Source organism: Tachysurus fulvidraco, chromosome 13 (genome assembly GCF_022655615.1).
Source record: "Tachysurus fulvidraco isolate hzauxx_2018 chromosome 13, HZAU_PFXX_2.0, whole genome shotgun sequence".
Taxonomy (NCBI): domain Eukaryota; kingdom Metazoa; phylum Chordata; class Actinopteri; order Siluriformes; family Bagridae; genus Tachysurus; species Tachysurus fulvidraco.
Window position 1 is genome coordinate 3,164,712 of NC_062530.1, and position 20,000 is coordinate 3,184,711.

General features: G+C 43.3%; 1 protein-coding gene across 4 annotated transcripts in view; it reads left to right on the plus strand.

Annotated features, from left to right (window-relative positions):
• Nucleotides 1-20,000, plus strand: part of wdr59 (WD repeat domain 59) — a 27,396-nt gene that overhangs the window by 6,404 nt on the left and 992 nt on the right. Inside the window, exons 6-26 of one of the 4 annotated variants that reach the window (XM_027159234.2) lie at nucleotides 980-1,017; nucleotides 1,185-1,273; nucleotides 2,127-2,243; nucleotides 2,341-2,418; nucleotides 3,414-3,570; nucleotides 5,454-5,533; nucleotides 5,648-5,771; nucleotides 6,186-6,292; nucleotides 7,104-7,268; nucleotides 7,404-7,499; nucleotides 7,613-7,757; nucleotides 10,537-10,606; nucleotides 10,688-10,841; nucleotides 11,996-12,049; nucleotides 12,861-12,994; nucleotides 13,094-13,175; nucleotides 13,515-13,627; nucleotides 14,732-14,873; nucleotides 16,536-16,614; nucleotides 18,521-18,644; nucleotides 18,895-19,037. In XM_027159234.2, the coding sequence (XP_027015035.2) occupies nucleotides 980-1,017; nucleotides 1,185-1,273; nucleotides 2,127-2,243; nucleotides 2,341-2,418; nucleotides 3,414-3,570; nucleotides 5,454-5,533; nucleotides 5,648-5,771; nucleotides 6,186-6,292; nucleotides 7,104-7,268; nucleotides 7,404-7,499; nucleotides 7,613-7,757; nucleotides 10,537-10,606; nucleotides 10,688-10,841; nucleotides 11,996-12,049; nucleotides 12,861-12,994; nucleotides 13,094-13,175; nucleotides 13,515-13,627; nucleotides 14,732-14,873; nucleotides 16,536-16,614; nucleotides 18,521-18,644; nucleotides 18,895-19,037 (2,291 nt within the window). The remainder of the gene's footprint in view (nucleotides 1-979; nucleotides 1,018-1,184; nucleotides 1,274-2,126; nucleotides 2,244-2,340; nucleotides 2,419-3,413; nucleotides 3,571-5,453; nucleotides 5,534-5,647; nucleotides 5,772-6,185; nucleotides 6,293-7,103; nucleotides 7,269-7,403; nucleotides 7,500-7,612; nucleotides 7,758-10,536; nucleotides 10,607-10,687; nucleotides 10,842-11,995; nucleotides 12,050-12,860; nucleotides 12,995-13,093; nucleotides 13,176-13,514; nucleotides 13,628-14,731; nucleotides 14,874-16,535; nucleotides 16,615-18,520; nucleotides 18,645-18,894; nucleotides 19,038-20,000) is intronic. The other 3 variants (XM_027159236.2, XM_027159237.2, XM_047822023.1) reach the window with 3 other exon arrangements.

Consider the following 20,000-nt stretch of genomic DNA (forward strand, 5'->3'; position numbering starts at 1 on the left):
TGGACTCCTTAATAAAATAGCTGTAGCATTTAAACAATTTGTCCACAAATGAACGATACACAAAATACACTTTTTATGAATTTAACTACAGACATTTTATGCGATCAGATTTCTATCTAATATTATTATTTTTACGTGTCTTAAAAGTAATATTTATTTATTTATTTATTTATTTATTGTTTTCTTCCATATTCACTATATTTGCCGACTCCGTAGACAGAGGCAGTAACAGAGAATAGGGACGGACATTAGTACTGGGCCTGTCATATCACACTGTTAGGAAAAGGTTTTTTTATATTTAGTTTAAAATTTGACATCATTTAAAAAGTTCTTAACCCGAGTGTGTGTCTGTGTGTCTCCCTGTGTCTCTCTCCCTGTGTCTCTCTCCCTGTGTCTCTCTCCCTGTGTCTCTCTCCCTGTGTCTCTCTCCCTGTGTCTCTCTCCCTGTGTCTCTCTCTCTGTGTCTCTCTCTGTGTCTCTCTCTGTATCTCTCTCTGTGTCTCTTTGTATCTCTCCCTGTGTCTCTCTCTGTCTCTCTCTCTGTGTCTCGCTCTCTGTGTCTCTCTCTGTGTGTCTTTCTCTCTGTGTCTCCCTGTCTCTCTCTCTGTGTATCTCTCCCTGTGTCTCTCCCTGTGTCTCTCTCTGTCTCGCTCTCTCTGTCTCGCTCTCTCTGTCTCGCTCTCTCTGTCTCGCTCTCTGTGTCTCGCTCTCTGTGTCTCGCTCTCTGTGTCTCGCTCTCTGTGTCTCGCTCTCTGTGTCTCGCTCTCTGTGTCTCTCTCTCTGTGTGTCTTTCTCTCTGTCTCCCTGTCTCTCTCTCTGTGTATCTCCCTCCTTGTCTCTCCCTGTGTCTCTCTCTCTGTGTCTTTCTCCCTGTCTGACTCTCCCTGTGTCTCCATGTGTGTCTCCGTGTGAGTCTGTTTGTGCGTCTGTTTTCTCTCTCTCTCTCTCTCTCTCTCTCTCTCTCTCTCTCTCTCTCCAGAGACACACGTAAGCCTACAGGAGCTCTATCAGCAGTTGGTGAGTTTATACGCTCTATAGTTCAAATTCATTCCAGCTGTGTGACTCCAGCTGTGTGACTCCAGCTGTGTGACTCCAGCTGTGTGACTCCAGCTGTGTGACTCCAGCTGTGCACCAACCTCAGACTAATCTCTCGTCCTCCTCTGTCTTTATTTGTGCCCGTACAGCCGGAGCATCTCAGGTAAAGTGGAACAGAAAGAATCCGCACTGTTTGGCTTCCAGTCACGACGGAGACGTCAGGATCTGGGACAGACGGGTGAGTCAGGATCATGTCCCAAATGGTTGATATTTCTGTTCAGTTTTACTCCTTTTCTTGTTTTTGATATTTTATAATCTGCTTTAAATCTTCAGGGTTTAACATAGAAATAAACAAATATAAAAATCGCTTCCTTTTTACTGTGTTGCTTATTACACAGTTATAACATAGCTGTGTGTGTGTGTGTGTGTGTAGTGTGTGTAGTGTGTGTGTTTATGTAGTGTGTGTTTGTGTAGTGTGTGTATGTACTGTATGTGTGTGTGTCTGTGTGTATGTATATGTGTGTGTGTGTGTATGTTTGTGTGTATGTTTGTGTGTATGTTTGTGTGTGTGTGTGTGTGTGTGTGTGTGTGTGTGTGTGTGTGTGTGTGTGTGTGTGTGTGTGTGTGTGTGCTATATAAATGATTTAATACCCAGTCCCACAAAATGAATGACTTCTTGTGCCTTTATTTGTACTTTTTTACATCTAATGCTATAGATCTCCTGCTCAGTCATTCACAACATGTTTACAGTATTTTAGCATTTAAGTGACGTGACGTGACATACGGCTAAGTACGGTGACCCATACTCAGAATTCGTTCTCTGCATTTAACCCATCCAAAGTGCACACACACAGCAGTGAACACACACACACACTGTGAACACACACCCGGAGCAGTGGGCAGCCAATTAACGCAAATCCTTTAGGACGTGTTAATCAGCAGTATTCGTTATTCTCATCACTCGTCCTACAACCTCCAGAGAAACTCCTCCTACTTTCGTCGACGGCGTCAATTGACCAAAGTGCGTTTGTGTGTGAGAACTTTTTTAATTATTTATCTTTTTTTTTTTTTTTTTTTTTTTTGTATTTCAGAAACCCAACACTGCTGTGGAATACGTCGCCGCTCACTTGTCCAAGATCCATGGATTGGACTGGCATCCGGATAACGAGTACATTCTGGCAACCTCCAGTCAGGACAACTCCGTCAGGGTGAATAGAAACCTAATCTCTTGTGTATAATAAACAGAAACGTCCCATCGGGTGTAGAGTCTCTCTCACTTCTCATTAACGTTATGGGTCTGTGCAGTTCTGGGACTACAGACAACCTCGAAAATACCTCAATATTTTGTCCTGCCAAGTTCCAGTTTGGAAGGCCAGATACACGGTACGTTCGTCCGTCTGTTTACCTTCATGATGTTACCGGTGTTTACTGAAAGTTTAGGAAAAAATGTCACTTTTTTGTTTTTTTAAACAATTTATAAAAAGAAGCAAAATTATCTGCAAATAGAAAACACTCAACTAATAATAATAATAATAATAATAATAATAATATACCCACAGCTCTATATATACTATTTTTAATATTGGTAAATTATTTTTTTATTTATATTAAAAAAAATATTTTGTCAGATAAATTTTCGTCTTTCTAGAATTCATTTATAGAAAATTAAACGTAAGGAAGAAAGTAAGTGTCATTAGTAACAGAGTAAAAGAGGTGAGACGATGATGGGGGGTGTGATTCAGTGGGGTTTTTTATTTCCTCCAGAGCAATTTGCTCTGAGGGGGGGGCACGGTGGCTTAGTGGTTAGCACATTCGCCTCACACCTCCAGAGTCGGGGGTTCGATTCCCGCCTCCGCCTTGTGTGTGTGTGTGTGTGGAGTTTGCATGTTCTCCCCGTGCCTCGGGGGTTTCCTCCGGGTACTCCGGTTTCCTCCCCCGGTCCAAAGACATGTATGGTAGGTTGATTGGCATCTCTGGAAAATTGTCCGTAGTGTGTGAGTGAATGAGAGTGTGTGTGTGCCCTGCGATGGGTTGGCACTCCGTCCAGGGTGTATCCTGCCTCGATGCCCGATGACGCCTGAGATAGGCACAGGCTCCCCGTGACCCGAGAAGTTCGGATAAGCGGTAGAAGATGAATGAATGAATGAATTTGCTCTGTATTAAATATCTAATTTAAAGAATGACACTTTTTTTCTGCTTTGAATTTTATTCGTCTGTCTTGTAAGTGAGAAAATTAACCTTCTGACCAATCAGATAAGAATTCATCAATGCTTTTGTATAATGAGAAATATTAGTTACTATATTCAGTATATTTCACTTGATCTGGTATTTTGACTTTCTAACTGTTATGCTTCGTTACGCCGCGTCTTTTGGATCAGCCGTTTTCCAACGGGCTGGTGACGGTGATGGTGCCTCAGCTCCGGCGGGAGAACAGCCTTCTGCTGTGGAGTACTCTGGACCTCAACAGCCCGGTTCACGCCTTCGTAGGTCATGACGACGTGGTGCTCGAATTTCAGTGGAGGCCTCAGAAAGAAGGTGTGTGAGATTTTACCCTAAATAAATAAATAAATAAATAAATAGTCTGTGTTTATTGATGTACAGTTTAAGTCATTCGTGTGTGAAATGAAATATAATTTAACAGAAACTTCGAAATTAGACCTCACGCTTCACGACTCGTGTCTTTTCTAGACATTTCTACGGATTACAGTATTCTTTGTGAACGATTACAGTACAGTAATACCTCGAGATACGAGTTTAATTCGCTCCCGTGACTTCGCTCGTATCTCAAAGCAATTTTCCTCGTTTAAACGAATTGAAATCCCATTAATCCGTTCCAGCTCGCAAAATTCCACTCCAGTTGTTTTTTATTTGTGTTTTGAATATGAAAAATGTTCAGTACCTGTATTTATAAATGACAAATATTGTATAAAAACATCCAGCAATAAAAGAGAATGTTAAAAAAAATAAACCGGTTTTACTTTACGGAAGATGCGCACGGAGGTTGGCGGAGGAGTAAACAGGCGGAGGAGTTAGGAGGAATTACACTTTCGCTTTCGTTCACTTACTCGCTACTGTACACTCTTACATTTACGGTATTTAGCAGACACCCTTATCCAGAGTGACTTACAACTGAGCAACTGAAGGTTAAGGGCCTTGCTCAGGGGCCCAGCAGTGGCAACTTGGTGGACCTGGGGTTCGAACCTATGACCTTCCTATCAGTAGCTCAACACCTTAACCACTGAGCATCCACATCCACTCTTAATGCTACTTTAGTGAAGTGAAGTGATGGCTAAGTACGGTGACCCATACTCAGAATTTGTTCTTTGCATTTAACCCATCCAAAGTGCACACACACAGCAATGAATACACACACACTGTGAACACACACCCGGAGCAGTGGGCAGCCATTTATGCTGCGGCGCCCGGGGAGCAGTTGGGGAGTTTGGTGCCTTGCTCACGGGCACCTCAGTTGTGGCCGGCCCGGCACTCGAACCCACAACCTTCGGGTTACAAGTTAGACTCCCTAACCATTAGGCCACGACTGCCCCACTTACATGGAACTTAACTAAACTTAACTAAAATTAATGAACTTAACTGAAATTTTCTTAACTTAACTAAACTTAATTGCTACAATTTCTGTTTTCTTTACATTAGTTTTGCTTCATTTTCTTCATCGCTTTTCTCTTCACTTGTTTTTGCCTTTTTTTTGTCACTCTTTCCTCACTAACACCTGCCGGTCGTTTTAATAAAAACCCGTCCGGGCGGCATGTCGGATGCGGTGTATTCGCACAAGTTACTTTTTTTTAACGGATCCAACGCTCAAAACGGATCCGGAAATTAGGGATCCACAGAAGGTCGTCACCTCACGCAGCACCTTTGCGACTCTCCATAGGAAATGAATGACTTCCGTTTTATCGGCCGTCGTCTGTCGTGTGCAGTGTGAAGGCGGCTTTAACCGAGTGAGACGTGGGAAGCTGAGGCGGGGGACACAGAGCACACGCGGTTGTTGGGGATCTTTGTTTCGGCGGCGGCTGAGGCTCGGATGCTCGTATCTCAAAAATTTGCTCGTATCTCAAAAAATTCATGTCAAAGCACTCGTATCTCGAGGTATCACTGTACTGCAGTGTTTCTTTTCAACTCTGAGTTCATTAGAAATAGAAATATTACAAAAGGTATTATGATCATCCTGAAATATCAAATAAAGAATATTATTAATCATTTATCACAGTATCTGTGCTCTGACATCATATTGACCGACTCACAGAGAAAAAGGGAGAACGTACTGTAATGACGAGACCTATGTAATGTGGATACGGAGGGCAGGATATAAGCGTATGACTCGTCGTCTGTAAGAAAAGTAAAGTGTGTTTAAATAGTTTTTTTTAAAAGATTTTTATTTATTTTTTTTCCCCTCGAAGGATCGAAGGACTGCCAGTTGGTTACGTGGTCCAGAGATCAGACTCTTCGGATATGGAGGGTGGATTCTCAGTTACAGAAGGTGAGAGCTGTGTGTGAAATCGGTCTGACAAATGTCTTCAAGATAGACGGCGAAAGAAAGGAACCCGTAAACGCGGCATGTTTGAAGTCCGGTTTTGTCTCTTGTCTTTTGTAGTTGTGTGCCAGTGACCTCGTAGAGGACCTGATGGAAGGCATGACCCTCACAACAGAGTCTGAGAAGACACTCCGCTCCCAGGAACCTCCTCTGAGCCCCGGTCTAACGTCCGGCGACCTACAAGGTGAAATTCCACAACACATCAGACTTAACAACCCGCTGTAACGTTCTGTATCAGACGTCTAATCAACACGCGGTCGGTCCTGATCATCGGCGTAACGGATAGAAGTGCTGTCGTATTTCTCGATTCTGATTGGACGGGTGATCGAGTTGCGCTAACAGAGGAACATCACAGGGTTTATTATTGCGCTCGAACTGTTAGATCGCAGCTCATTCACATGTACTTAAGACGTGTAATTATCGATACGTTTTCTGTAAGATGTTCGGCGTTTATGGAAGGAGTCTCCAGTGTTTAACGATCAGATGTAAAACTGTCACTTTACTAGTAATTGTTTTCTTTGCAGTTATAAATGGATAGCGATCAGGATAGAATTGTCGTTAAAGAGGAACATAACAACATCCTGTTTTTTTTGTGTAGGTCAGTTTGAGGCGTCTAGCGGCAGGCAGGACAACGCCGGTCTCGCTCAGACCCTGCAGCAGGAGTTCTCACTGGTCAACCTGCAGATCCGTAACGTCAACGTGGAGGTCAGGAGACATGGACTTGCTTTTTATTTTGTCGTTTAATAATGAGGTTTCTCATTTGCATATTCACACATGTTCAGAATCCTTGCTAACGTTACGGTCAAACATACAGCGACAAAGCAGTCAGTGATTCTCAGAGTGTCTGTGACACGAGTGACGGCGAGCTCCGACGATAAGATGTGGGCGTGTCCTGCGATGTGACAAAATTGAGAATGGTTATATCTGATATAATCCTAGTAGCCCCGCCTACGGATAAACGTTATTACTACAATATCGGTGACCGATATTTGGAACGGCTACGGATGATTTTATAAAACAGCTCCTGTGTGTGAGTGTATGATAATTCTACCCTGTAGTTTCAGATACCTGCACAAACATTCATTCATTCGTTCATTTTCAACCGCTTATCCGAACTTCTCGGGTCACGGGGAGCCTGTGCCTATCTCAGGCGTCATCGGGCATCGAGGCAGGATACACCCTGGACGGAGTGCCAACCCATCACAGGGCACACACACACACTCTCTCATTCACTCACACACTCACACACTACGGACGATTTTCCAGAGATGCCAATAAACCTACCATGCATGTCTTTGGACCGGGGGAGGAAACCGGAGTACCCGGAGGAACCCTCGAGGCACGGGGAGAACATGCAAACTCCACACACACAAGGTGGAGGCGGGAATCGAACCCCCAACCCTGGAGGTGTGAGGCGATCGTGCTAACCACCGTGCCCCTCCTGCACAAATGGATATTTAAATTGTTTTATTTGGTTTAAGTGTGTGTATGTGTGTGTGTGTGTGTGTGTGTGTAGATGGACGCCGTGAATCGCACCTGCTTCGTCTCGGCCCACTGTGGAGCGAATCAGGTCAGGCTGGTGGTGAAATTCCCTGCTCAGTATCCAAACAACGCTGCACCGTCTTTCCAGTTCGTTCCCCCGACAACCATCTCGTCCTCCATGAAGACAAAGATACAAAAGGTAAGAAAGGATTAGCTGCCTCACAGCACCACCGTTCTGTAATGGATGCAGCTTGCTGCCTCCGTTGTTAGGGATGAAACCCTTCAGTATAGACTTTTCATGCTGTATTTTTGTCATCTCCTGTTCTGTCTTTAGATCTTGACGGACACGTCGCTTCAGAAGGTGAAGAGGAACCAGAACTGCCTGGAGCCGTGCGTGAGGCAGCTGGTGTCCTGCCTCGAATCCGACGCGGTTAGTGAATGTAAAAGCTAGAATTTACACAGCACTTTTTACTGTGCGTTACATTACGTTACTTTAGTCTCTAGCCAGTGATGAGGTTTACACGACCTGTATGTTCACCGCAGGAGGACGGCACTAATCCCCATGTGTTCAGTAACTCTGTGAGTCCCGCGCTTCCTGCTTTCCCTCGTGTCACCAACACCTACGGCTCTTACCAAGACGCTAACATCCCTTTCCCACGTACCTCAGGCGCACGCTTCTGCGGCACAGGTGAGCCTGCTTTCGTTCAATCCTCTCTTTCTCTCTTTACCTAGTTATCTGAGTTATTTCTGGTTTCTGCTTCCGATCTTCGGCTTAAGTGTCCAAATCTTCTGTCCCACCTCCAGTTTAGATAACAATCCTGTGATCCATACAACAACTTAATGATCCATAAATGATTTATTAGGCCATCCTGAAAATATTTTGGTTTGCAGTAACAGAAAAAAAAAAGGTCGTAGGTAGGTCTATATATATATATATATTTTCTTTCAAGTTTCAATGTAAAAAAAAAAAAGTACAATTTTGATGACGGTGATTACGTACAGTAGGTATGACTTTAAACAAATGAGCATATCGTGACGTCACTGACTGGGTCTTCGACCCGTGCCTTCGGGCGCATCATCACAAACCTCATTTTGATGCTGGACAGTTTTTCCAGAACTTCGTGCCAAGTTAAAGCGGTTTCGAGCTGTTTTAATGAATATTTTAGATGTATTATGGCGTCCGAACCCGTATGACCGTGAGCGGTGACTGCGCACATTTTGTTTACTGCGGCCGCAGCCATCGTTACCGGGCGCAAACCGTTCACTCTGACAGTGAATGAGAGAATGAGACGAAGCGAACGCACAGGCCATAGTGTGACATCCGGTAACCGACAGTGTGACATCCTGTAACCAATAGTGTGAACATAGATGATGTCACGGGTTTTTATTTAAACACAGGAAGCCACAAAACCCATTTGACATCTAAAATGAAGATAACACTGCATATATCGTTTTTTACCTTTATGGAAAGTATAGAAAAAAATGTCGTGTGTTGCATTTATGAAATCAGTGAACTGCTACCGAGTAAACGAAATTTTGTTTCTGCAGGCAAACAAAAATATTTTGAACAGTTTGAACTAACGTTAAGTAAAAAGACGCTGGGTCGAAGGTTACTTTCAACTAAAATGTTCAATGTCTAATTGAGTCCTTTTCGTATTCATGACCAGGGCTCTCAAGTTTTGAAGACAGGCAAGCATGACCTCTCCAACCAAGCATGACCTCTCCAACCAAGCATGACCTCTCCAACCAACCCCCCCCGCAACCCCAATTTTTGTCACTGGTTGTTGGGTTAAATCTTTCCCAGATATTGCTATTTTCTAATTGGCTATTGTGTAGCCTTTTTTTGATTGGCTGATAAGTGTCAGGCTCGACTAATAACTTCAGGGGAAGTTATTAGTCGCTTGATTCCTGCGCTTGATTCCTGCCCGGTTCCATAGAGACAGCGGTGCGGACTGATACATTTGGGCGCTGTGGCTTATTAAATATATGATAAATAGTCAAAATGTTTTTCTGCATGAGAAATACGATGAGTGGTGGGAGAGCGTGATAAAAGACCCACATGCATGACTATCACTCTCAATGCGTGACACCTGACAGCCCTGCATGACATCAAAACTTTAACTTGCCGGCTGCAGCAAACCAAAAATGCGTCCGCTTCTGTGTGTCGGATTTCACAAGTCGGCAGTTATGACGCATATTTTGAGCGACAAAAAAATTATACACGGTTTATTTTAATGTTACAAGAGCATCACAATCTTAGAATTGAGAATTACTTTTTTTTAACTAACTAACTAACTAAAATACAATAAATTTAAATTAAATTTTTATTTTCCAAATCTACAGGGAGCCGCAGCAGAGGGGATGAAAGAGCCACTTGCGGCTCCGGAGCCGCGGGTTGCCGACTCCTGGCCTAGGCAATTTATATACTTACAATAATTACTAAAATATATTTATTATTATTTTATTGCTTTTGTATTAGTTATTTGAAGAGTAAAAAAAAAGTCGGTCGGTCTTAACGCGAATTTACAACCGGCAAGTCGGTCGGACTTAAAGCAAAAAAATAAATAAATAGATTTGAGTCGGCCCTAAACAGACGGTCGGTCGGGTTACGGCAAACAAGATTATTCTTAATGATGGCATTATGTAGTGTGGTTTAATAACGTATGTAGTTTATTATGCATTCATGTATAAAATGTTTTTTTTTCTTGTACACACAGTATGTACACATCAGTACACAGATACTGCTCACGAGACTGAAAATGTAGAATCTCAGCAGGAAAAAACACGTGCATTGCTGTTAGAGTAAAATAATCAGCAGATAATAAGCAGAGCCACTGATACCAGCGTGGATCCCATTAGTTAGTTCCTTTCATTGCATAGGTTATAGCATCATAGTTATATGGGGCAGCGGTGGGCTCAACTGGTTAAGGCTCTGGGTTGTTCATCGGAGGATTGGGGTTCAAGGCCCAGCACAGCAAAGCTGCCACTGCTGGGCCCTTGAGCATGGCCCTCAACCCTCCCTGCTCCAGGGGCTCTGTATCATAGCTGCCCCTGCACTCTGACCCCAAACCTCCTCAGTTGGGGTATGTAAAGAAAAGGATTCCACTGTGCTGTAATGTGTATGTGGTGATAATAAAGGCTACTATGGCCCGTTGTATCTGTATGCACTCTTTCCCCTCATCAGAATTTCCATTATTTTATATTTAATGTAAAAAAAAACAAAAACAAACACACAAAAAAAAAAACCCTGGAGACTGTAAAGAAACACATAAGTAAACTTCACAATATCAACAATTACTGTGTTTCCCTTCAAACTCTACTGCGTTCATAAGCTATAGAAACTATAGCTCTAAATCTGTGAATTGGATTTGTCCTCGTAAATAAATAAACACTTGCTGACCAATCAGATTCGAGACATCGCTGTAGTAACATGATTTCCTCATAAATAAATATTTTTCCTCTTGCAGGCTCTCTGGTTTATTTCACTCGGCCCATGTCCATGCATCGCACCGTCCCTCCTACAGAACCTACACCCAGGTACACCGTCAGTACACCTACAATATTCGGTACGTCAATGTTAAGGTTGTAGTGTAAAGACTACGAGCGTGTGTGTTTCAGATCACTCTCGGCGCTGTCTGCGTACCACAGCGGCCTCATGACGCCGATGAAAATGCGCAGCGAGTCTCAGTCCACGCTGCGGCTGTACAGCGGGAGTCCGACACGCACAGATAAGGAACAAGTGTCCATCTCCTCCTTTTACTATAAGGAACGGGTAAGCGTACAGTAGCTACGTCAGAGTTTGATTAAAATGAGGGATAAGCTGTAAGGAATATCGGGGAGGATTTATTATTGAGAATATCTGGCAACGTGACATCCGAGGAACACGTATCAGAAAAGGTCGGCCGTGTTGTCCAGGGACGGATCGGTGAGGAGACCGATATGATGATTTTCAACATCATCTGTGTCACACGTGTGTGTGTGTGTGTGTGTGTGTGTGTGTGTGTGTGTGTGTGTGTGTGTGTGTGTGTGTGTGTGTGTGTGTGTGTGTGTGTGTGTGTGTGTGACAGAGTCAGGATGATGATCCGTGTGACCTTTACCGATCTCTCTCTCTCTCTCTCTCTCTCTCTCTCTCTCTCTCTCTCTCTCTCAGACGCTCCCATCAATCATCTCTAATTATTCCTGCTCTTCAGAGCCTCATGTCAGATATTCTTAATAATAAACACCCCCAGGATAGAGATGAGGTTAAGTTAGTAAACAACCCACTTTTTTCACTGTCCACTTTATTAGGAACAGGCTCATTTATACAGTTATCTAATCAGCCAATCACGTGGCAGCGACACAATGCAGATAAATCCTACAGATCGAGATTCGGGAAATATTCACATCAGACTTCAGAACTGGACACTATATTGAAGATCCCTGATGTTCTTCAGGTTTTTCCGGACGAGTCCGTGCCCCTGACAGGGTCGGAACCGGACGTGGTCTTCTGCTCCTCGGGGTTCGACGTGTCGTCCACGCGGAGATGCTATTCCGTTCGCTACGATTGTAAAGAGCGATTAAATCCTTCCTGCGAACTCAAACCAAGATTGTGATTCTGTATCAGCTCTAGAGACTTTATCTTGAAATTTTATCTGAAGCTCGTGATTAGTATCTGCATTATTTTATACACTCCGCCGCTGCCGCGTGATTGGCCGATTAGATAACTGCATAAAGGCTAATATTTCAGTGGACAGTCCTGATAAAGTGCCAGTTCATCAGTTGTTTTTTTTTCCTAGCTGTGTTGTGTGTTCACTCATTGTGTCTGTACTGTATCCTTCTTTTCTTTCTTTTTTTTTTTATTCCTTTTGTGTTGTGATGGATGTCACCCCCCTCTCCCCCATTTACACATGTTGCTGTGGTCTGTTTTTATCCCAAACAACCAATCAGAAGCCCCTGTCTGTCCATCGCCGCTGGTCTGTGCAGACTATTGCCGACTGTCCGGTACAGATCTCCCTCCCTTCTTTCCCTCTCTCCATCCCGCCATATATTCCTTCCTTTTCTTTTTTTTTTCTTTCTTTCCTTTTTTTTTGTTCCAATGAACGAAGAGCAGAGACTTCAATCGGAGACTTCCAGCAGTTTTAGTTACACTTTCTGTCCTTCCTTTGCTACTCGTGTAATTTTGCAGCTCCATGATCGTCTCGGATCCGTCACACAGATCCGTTAATAACTAACCGAATCCATAACTAGGAGTGCAAAAGTTTGTGTACCCTTTTAGATAAAATGAATAAGGACAGGTCCAGCTTTCCAGGATTTGGTGGAGCAGTTTATAGATTCTGTTCTTTCATTAACATAAGTAACATAAAAAAAATTAAAAAAAATCAGTGTGCGCTACGATCGTTATATAAATAAATAATATCAGCTTTTATAAAGAACTCCTCACGGTCCGATCTTACTCTCACTGTTTTCTAGCGTCGTCCCTTTTTGTGCATCAAACTTTTGCACTCGGTTATAATTTAGATTTTTACCAACAAACCTTTAGCGGTCACTCTAATTTTTAAACACTAACGCTACAGCTCGTCATCCTCTGAGGAGTTTTTTATAGTCTGCATTATACATAATTCCTGCTTTTTTTAATGTGGAGAGTTTAGAAAAATACATAAATAATAATATTATTAATAATAATATTAATTTTCTCTTGATTGAGAGAAGCAAAAAATGTCAAATATACCTTAATCCTTATCATGTCTTTAGTATTGGAGTTAATTGATTAGTCGTGCAGATGATTGTTGTGTTTTGGTGATTCGTGCCTCAGAAATCACGTCGCTGGAAAGGGAAGAGAGAAGGAAGCGACTACAACAATAAAACCATCAAACTGGCTGGTAAAGTCATCATTCAGGACATTTCCTGTCTCCTCCCTATTCACAAAGCCCTCGGAGAAACCTACGTGTGAGTATCTTCCATTTCAGAATATTATTACATTCGTATTACAGCTCGTGTCGGTGTTTTAATGACACCTCTCTCCCCCCACACCTTTTTTTTTTCCAGATTAAACATGAACGACATACGAGACACGTGTCAGAAGAACGCGGCCGCGGCCCTGACAGTAGGACGCAGAGATTTAGCGAAGGTCTCGCTGTTTAATTCACTTCATAGCGAATCTCTGTTTGTCGAACGCTCGAATCGGATTGGTCAGAACGGTGTCCTGTTATGTTGTTTATTTCTCGTTGTTATGAGTTACTGTCTCTATGGTAACAGCGTGGCGTGACAAACGCTGTATATAAATAGATTTTTTTTAAAGTGAGCTACAAGGACTTTAGATAATATTTTTGGAAGGAGTCTTCAGTATAAGTGACTAATGCTACGGTCACACACAGCGACAAACGACCAGAGCCCATTTATTTTCAGTGAAAGGTGAAGATTTATGGCGTCACAGTCGACAGCGTGATGATGAACTCCTGTGTTACAGGTTTGGGCTTTGGCGTCCGCAGCTACCAGTCTGGACCTGTACCCTGACTCCGATCCCGACGCCGACACTCCTTGGGCTCGACACCCGTTCGGACGACAGCTGCTGGAGACTTTGTGAGTTTTACACTGTTAGTATTCATGGATTTCTGGATGTTGTAACCATAGCAACCACTAGCTCGTATCTGCTAACTGACTCCTTTAACAGGAGTTAAACCTGTCCGACTGTCCCGTCGATCCCGATAGTGAATGCAATTGAGATCAGTGTGTCAAATAGTTAATAAGTCTGTCTAGTTATTATTATTATTATTTTATTACTCCAGATTTTATTTTCACCAGTAATTGAGATGATAAAAGTCCGATGTAACCTTTGCTGTAGCTTCGTGCTGAAGCTGCTTTTTTTTCTTGTACTCACAAAGCTCGAAGTCACTTGACACGTTTCTGAAAGTTTTTTTTTTCATTTCACCTTCCAAAGCGTTTTTGTCCTCCCGGCGGTTCAGGAACTCGAGTGTGACAGCAGCTTCTGTGGCTCTTTTGACTTGCTTTTAAAATAAACATGTAATTGTAGCTTCATTTCTTGAGTAGTTTCTAAACCTAGGCATTCATAGAGTAGTTTCTAAACCTAGGCATTCATAGAGTAGTTTCTAAACCTAGGCATTAAGTTTTTTCCTGTCGCCCGTGGTGTCCGTCCCGTCGCCCGTGATGTCCGTCCCGTCGCCCGTGGTGTCCGTCCCGTCGCCCGTGGTGTCCGTCCCGTCGCCCGTGTGTCCGTCCCGTCGCCCGTGTGTCCGTCCCGCCGCCCTTGTGTCCGTCCCGCCGCTCGTGTGTCCGTCCCGCCGCCCGTGTGTCCGTCCCGCCGCCCGTGTGTCCGTCCCGTCGCCCGTGTTTCCGTCCTGTCGCCTTTACTACATTTTCTCACGTATTTAAACAGAGACATCTGAGAAACTGAACGGATTTGGGAATTGATCCAAACAGGGCCAAGGTCATATAAAGGTCATATGTCTGAAATAGTTTTCCTTTAATACTCTAATTCACGTTTGACGTTTAATTTATAAGTATTTAGGATGGTGATGGAGTCGTCCATGAGTTTTGCCTGTTTTTAATTGGAAGAAATCTGTAAAAAGTGCTAAATTAAACTGGAGCTAAAACACTTTAAAGGCACGACTGTGGGGGAAAAAAGATGCTCCTGATCCTGAGTGTTTGCTCTCTTTCTCTCCGCAGGCTTGAGCACTACAGTCAGATGAGTGATGTTCAGACCCTGGCCATGTTGTGCAGTGTGTTCAGGGGTCAGGGGATCCCTCAGGACTATTTCACACTGTTCGGCCCACGCAGCTCAGGCTTCACCTTCCACCACTCACGCTATGTCAGTCCTCTCTTCTCGAACACACTCTTACATAATAAAGCCTTCTAGTTTCCTGTCTTCCTTTAAAATGATTCTGATTATATAGAATGTTTTCTCACCAGAAATCACATTAAATCAGAATTTCAGTGTCTCTGCATAAGAATTAGGGGCGGGGCTACATTCAGGTTTGTCAAGTCACAAATTAAGCTTCATTCTTTCAAACCAATTATATCGGCTATGCAAATTACTCGAGGACGATGTAGGAACTTTTAGCTACACGTTCCGTGTTAGAGAGCTTACGCCGGGAATGTTAGTGACGTCACCCACTGAACTCTGGGTCCTGGTTGCTATGGTAATTATTTATTTTGACATTAAACATAAATCAGAAGGATTATGGCTTTGAGATGTTTTAACCAGCATATTAATGAATATTCATATATTCAGCCTATTTTGTAACGAGGATAACGGTGCAGACATGGTGCAAGAATTATTTTAGATGTTAATTTAAGCTAAATATTATACACATATATAATAAAAAAAAAATTCTATAATAATTTTTTATTTCTTGTATATATATATATATATATATATATATATATATATATATTAGGGCTGGTAATTTAACATGTTAATTAGATTAATTAATTATGAGAAAAAATAACACGTTGATATTTTTAACGCATTTAAGGCGCCCCTCCCCTCCCCACACCTGTACCAACGACTACACATCTTGCAATAAGCTGTAGTGGCGAGTTAGTCAAGCATGATGCCAAACGATCTGCCTGGCTTTCTGGGGGCAAATTTAAATTCAAAACTCTTTCCAGTGGAGCCACTGATAAAACCAAAATCCTTTGCGTTCTCTGCAATAAGGAATTTGCATACCATCTAAGTAGTTCTAGCATGAAATACCACCTGAACTCACACCATATTGCGAGCTAGCAGTTAGCACAACCCCGGATGCTGCAGGCAAGCTCCGCCAAATCACGCTGACTGAAAACCGCCGCAAATTAAGTCGTCCGCAGAAACACTAACGAATGCAATATCTAAATGGATTGCAATGGACTGTAGGCTGTTAATATTGTGGAAGACAAGGGGTTAATGGATGCTTTTGGAATTGCGATGTTACGGCCATTGTAGCCTAAGTGATAGGCTTGTGTTAAATTTAAAAAAAAAACTGCTTTTTGTTCTATTGGTTCAATTTTCCTCAAACACATTCATTTTAAATGACATTTTGAGGGAAATTCTCAACTAATATTTATGTGAAATTAAATGCGATCAATTAGATTAATTAATCGCCACATCGTGTAATTAATTAGATTACAAATTTTAATCGCTTACCAGCCCTCATACATATATATACACTTATTTATTTATTTATTTATTTATTTATTTATCATTTTTTTAAAATCAGATATCATCTTTTTGTCAGTGAAAAACTTGATCATTGGAATAATATTACTGAGAATATTATAAGATTATTTTTATTTAGTCCCGACTGCAGTGGAACATATTATTTAATGTATTATTAAAGATTATACAAGGTTAATGTTTCAGAACCTAGTTTTTGACAGCATTGACCTTTAGCACATGAGGAAATAAACGACTCACAGCTTTTATCACTGTCTTTTTTTTTCTTCTTCTTCTTCTTCTTCTTCTTCTTCTTCTTCTTCTTTCTTTTTTCAGCCCAGCTTCACTTCCAGCTCGGTCACGTCTGGTTCCTGCTCCAGTACCTCCGACTCCATCAGTGCTCCATGGAACATGGGTGAGTAATTCCTAATGTCACCTCATCCTGCTGATCTTTCAGCTCCGGCTCGGTATGTTGGCAGCACAGTTCATCTCTCTCAGGTGTGTGTGTGTGTGTGTCTGTCTGTGTGTGTCTGTCTGTGTGTGTCTGTCTGTGTGTGTCTGTCTGTGTGTGTCTGGCTGTGTGTGTCTGGCTGTGTGTGTCTGGCTGTGTGTGTGTGTGTGTGTCAGTGTGTGTGTCAGTGTGTGTGTGTGTGTCTGTCTGTGTGTGTCTGTCTGTGTGTGTCTGTCTGTGTGTGTCTGGCTGTGTGTGTCTGGCTGTGTGTGTCTGGCTGTGTGTGTCTGGCTGTGTGTGTGTGTGTGTGTCAGTGTGTGTGTCAGTGTGTGTGTCAGTGTGTGTGTCAGTGTGTGTGTCAGTGTGTGTGTCAGTGTGTGTGTCAGTGTGTGTGTCAGTGTGTGTGTCAGTGTGTGTGTCAGTGTGTGTGTCAGTGTGTGTGTGTGTCAGTGTGTGTCAGTGTGTGTGTGTGTCAGTCTGTGTGTGTGTCAGTGTGTGTGTGTGTGTCAGTGTGTGTGTGTGTGTGTCAGTGTGGTGTGTGTGTGTGTGTCAGTGTGTGTGTGTCAGTGTGTGTGTGTCAGTGTGTGTGTGTGTCAGTGTGTGTGTGTGTCAGTGTGTGTGTGTGTCAGTGTGTGTGTGTGTCAGTGTGTGTCAGTGTGGTGTGTGTGTCAGTGTGTGTGTCAGTGTGTGTGTGTCTGTCTGTGTGTGTCTGTCTGTGTGTGTCTGGCTGTGTGTGTCTGGCTGTGTGTGTCTGTCTGTGTGTGTCTGTCTGTGTGTGTCTGGCTGTGTGTGTGTCTGTGTGTGTGTGTCAGTGTGTCAGTGTGTGTGTCAGTGTGTGTGTCAGTGTGTGTGTCAGTGTGTGTGTGTGTCAGTGTGTGTGTGTGTCAGTGTGTGTGTGTGTCAGTCTGTGTGTGTGTCAGTCTGTGTGTGTGTCAGTGTGTGTGTGTGTCAGTGTGTGTGTCAGTGTGTGTGTGTCAGTGTGGTGTGTGTGTGTGTCAGTGTGTGTGTCAGTGTGTGTGTCAGTGTGTGTGTCAGTGTGTGTGTCAGTGTGTGTGTCAGTGTGTGTCAGTGTGTGTGTGTGTCAGTGTGTGTGTGTGTCAGTGTGTGTGTGTGTCAGTGTGTGTGTGTGTGTCAGTGTGTGTGTGTGTCAGTGTGGTGTGTGTGTGTCAGTGTGTGTGTCAGTGTGTGTGTGTGTGTGTGTGTGTGTGTGTCAGTGTGTGTGTGTGTCAGTGTGAGTGTGTGTGAGTGTGAGTGTGTGTGTCAGTGTGAGTGTGTGTGTGCGTGTCAGTGTGTGTCAGTGTGTGTGGGTGTGTGTGTGTGTGTCAGTGTGTCAGTGTGTGTGGGTGAGTGTGTGTGGGTGAGTGTGTGTGTGTGTGTGTGTGTGTGTGTGTGTGTGTGTGTGTGTGTGTGTGTGTGTGTGTGTGGGTGTGTGTGTGTGTGTGTGTGTGTGTGTGTGGGTGTGTGTGTGTGTGTGGGTGTGTGTGTGTGGGTGTGTGGGTGTGTGTGTGACACTTCAAGACACTTTTGGCATTATTTGTTATGTATAAAACAAGGTTATAGATTTTCATATCTATAAAGCTGCATGGTCAGGAATAATGTTTCAGTGTGTGTAAAATCTGTCAGGACTGGAACAAGGATCAATTATTTTTCCCCATTATTCCCCATTTTCCCCATTATACAAAAAGGTCAATGACACCGTTAACAAATGGAAAGAAACTTCCAGGATCGGGACATGCGACAATCCCGTACAAGCCGATCCTTTTTAAGACATTTAGTCCTTAAATGTTTAATTCCAGGTCAAAGCTTTAGCGCTGAACGAATCAAATCATCGAATCGAAGCTTTTTTCGACGCCGTTTTTATTTCCTTCAGCCGGACGTGACGCAGAACAAGCCCTACCGTGGGGAGAGTCGTCTCCTGACGAGGTTCGCTACGCTAACCAGGCCTACACGGACCCCCGGGAGCGAGAGAAAGAGCAGCACGACATGAACAAAAGGTTTTCCCTCTGCTACTGTTTACTGATTATACACATTCATTTATTCTCTGTGATGCTCTCAGATTCTGTGCCGTCTGTTTAATCGCAGTTGAAATGATTTCATATATCATGTACTCAATTATTTATAGAAACAAAACAAAAAAATTCAGTTCCTCTTTGTGCGTCTGTTATTTACACAACATCTGTACGTAAGATTGATAAAGGATGAGATTTCACATCTTTACTAAAGTTTTGGTTCGTTGTCGTTCAGATTGTTAGACCCGGCGAACACTTTACAGTACGATGACTTCAAGAAGTGTTACGGAGAGATTCTGTACCGCTGGGGGCTGAAGGAAAAGAGGGCGGAAGTGCTGAAGTTTGTTTCCTGCCCTCCGGAGCCACACAAGGGCATCGGTACGCTCCTGTTTCTGACAACAAAGTGGACTTTTCAGATATTTCACTAAATCACAGCCGAGCAAAATCGTTTTTAAGTCTCCGGATGCAGCCGGTGGATTTTTGTCTTTAAGGCATTTAATCCGGTTTTAATCCAATATTTCTGATGCGTTTAGCGATTCCTGGGAGAAGACGTTAGCGCTGGTGTGTCACAGGAGGACACCGTTATAGAAGGAGGACTTACAACAGTGTTTAATTAAAAATAAAATAATTAAAATAACTCTATGATCAGGGGCACGGTGGCTTAGTGGTTAGTACGTTCGCCTCACACCTCCAGGGTCGGGGGTTCGATTCCCGCCTCCGTCTCGTGTGTGTGGAGTTTGCATGTTCTCCCCGTGCCTCGGGGTTTCCTCCGGGTACTCCGGTTTCCTCCCCCGGTCCAAAGACATGCATGGTAGGTTGATTGGCATCTCTGGAAAATTGTCCGTAGTGTGTGTGTGTGTGTGTGTGTGTGTGTGTGTGTGTGTGTGTGTGTGTGTGTGTGTGTGTGTGTGTGTGTGTGTGAGAGTGAATGAGAGTGTGTGTGTGTGTGCCCTGTGATGGGTTGGCACTTCGTCCAGGGTGTATCCTGCCTCGATGCCCGATGACGCCTGAGATAGGCACAGGCTCCCCGTGACCCGAGAAGTTCGGATAAGCGGTAGAAAATGAATGAATGAATGAATGAACTCTGTGATCTCTAGCCGTTGATCAGGTTTTGCCGTTTGCAACAAAGGAGCAGGAGTTGCTTTTCTCACACTTGTCAAGGTGACATTTTGGCACAAACACCAGACTCCAAGTCCCAGAATTCAACCGTACGCATGTTAAAAGTTAAAAGGCTCGAGAGAGAGGTGAGAGAACTAAAAGGACAGAGTGAAGGATTAAAGCGCCGCTGCAGCGCTCTATTTAGATGGAGGTGAAAGGAGGGGTAATTCTCGCTGGCAGCAC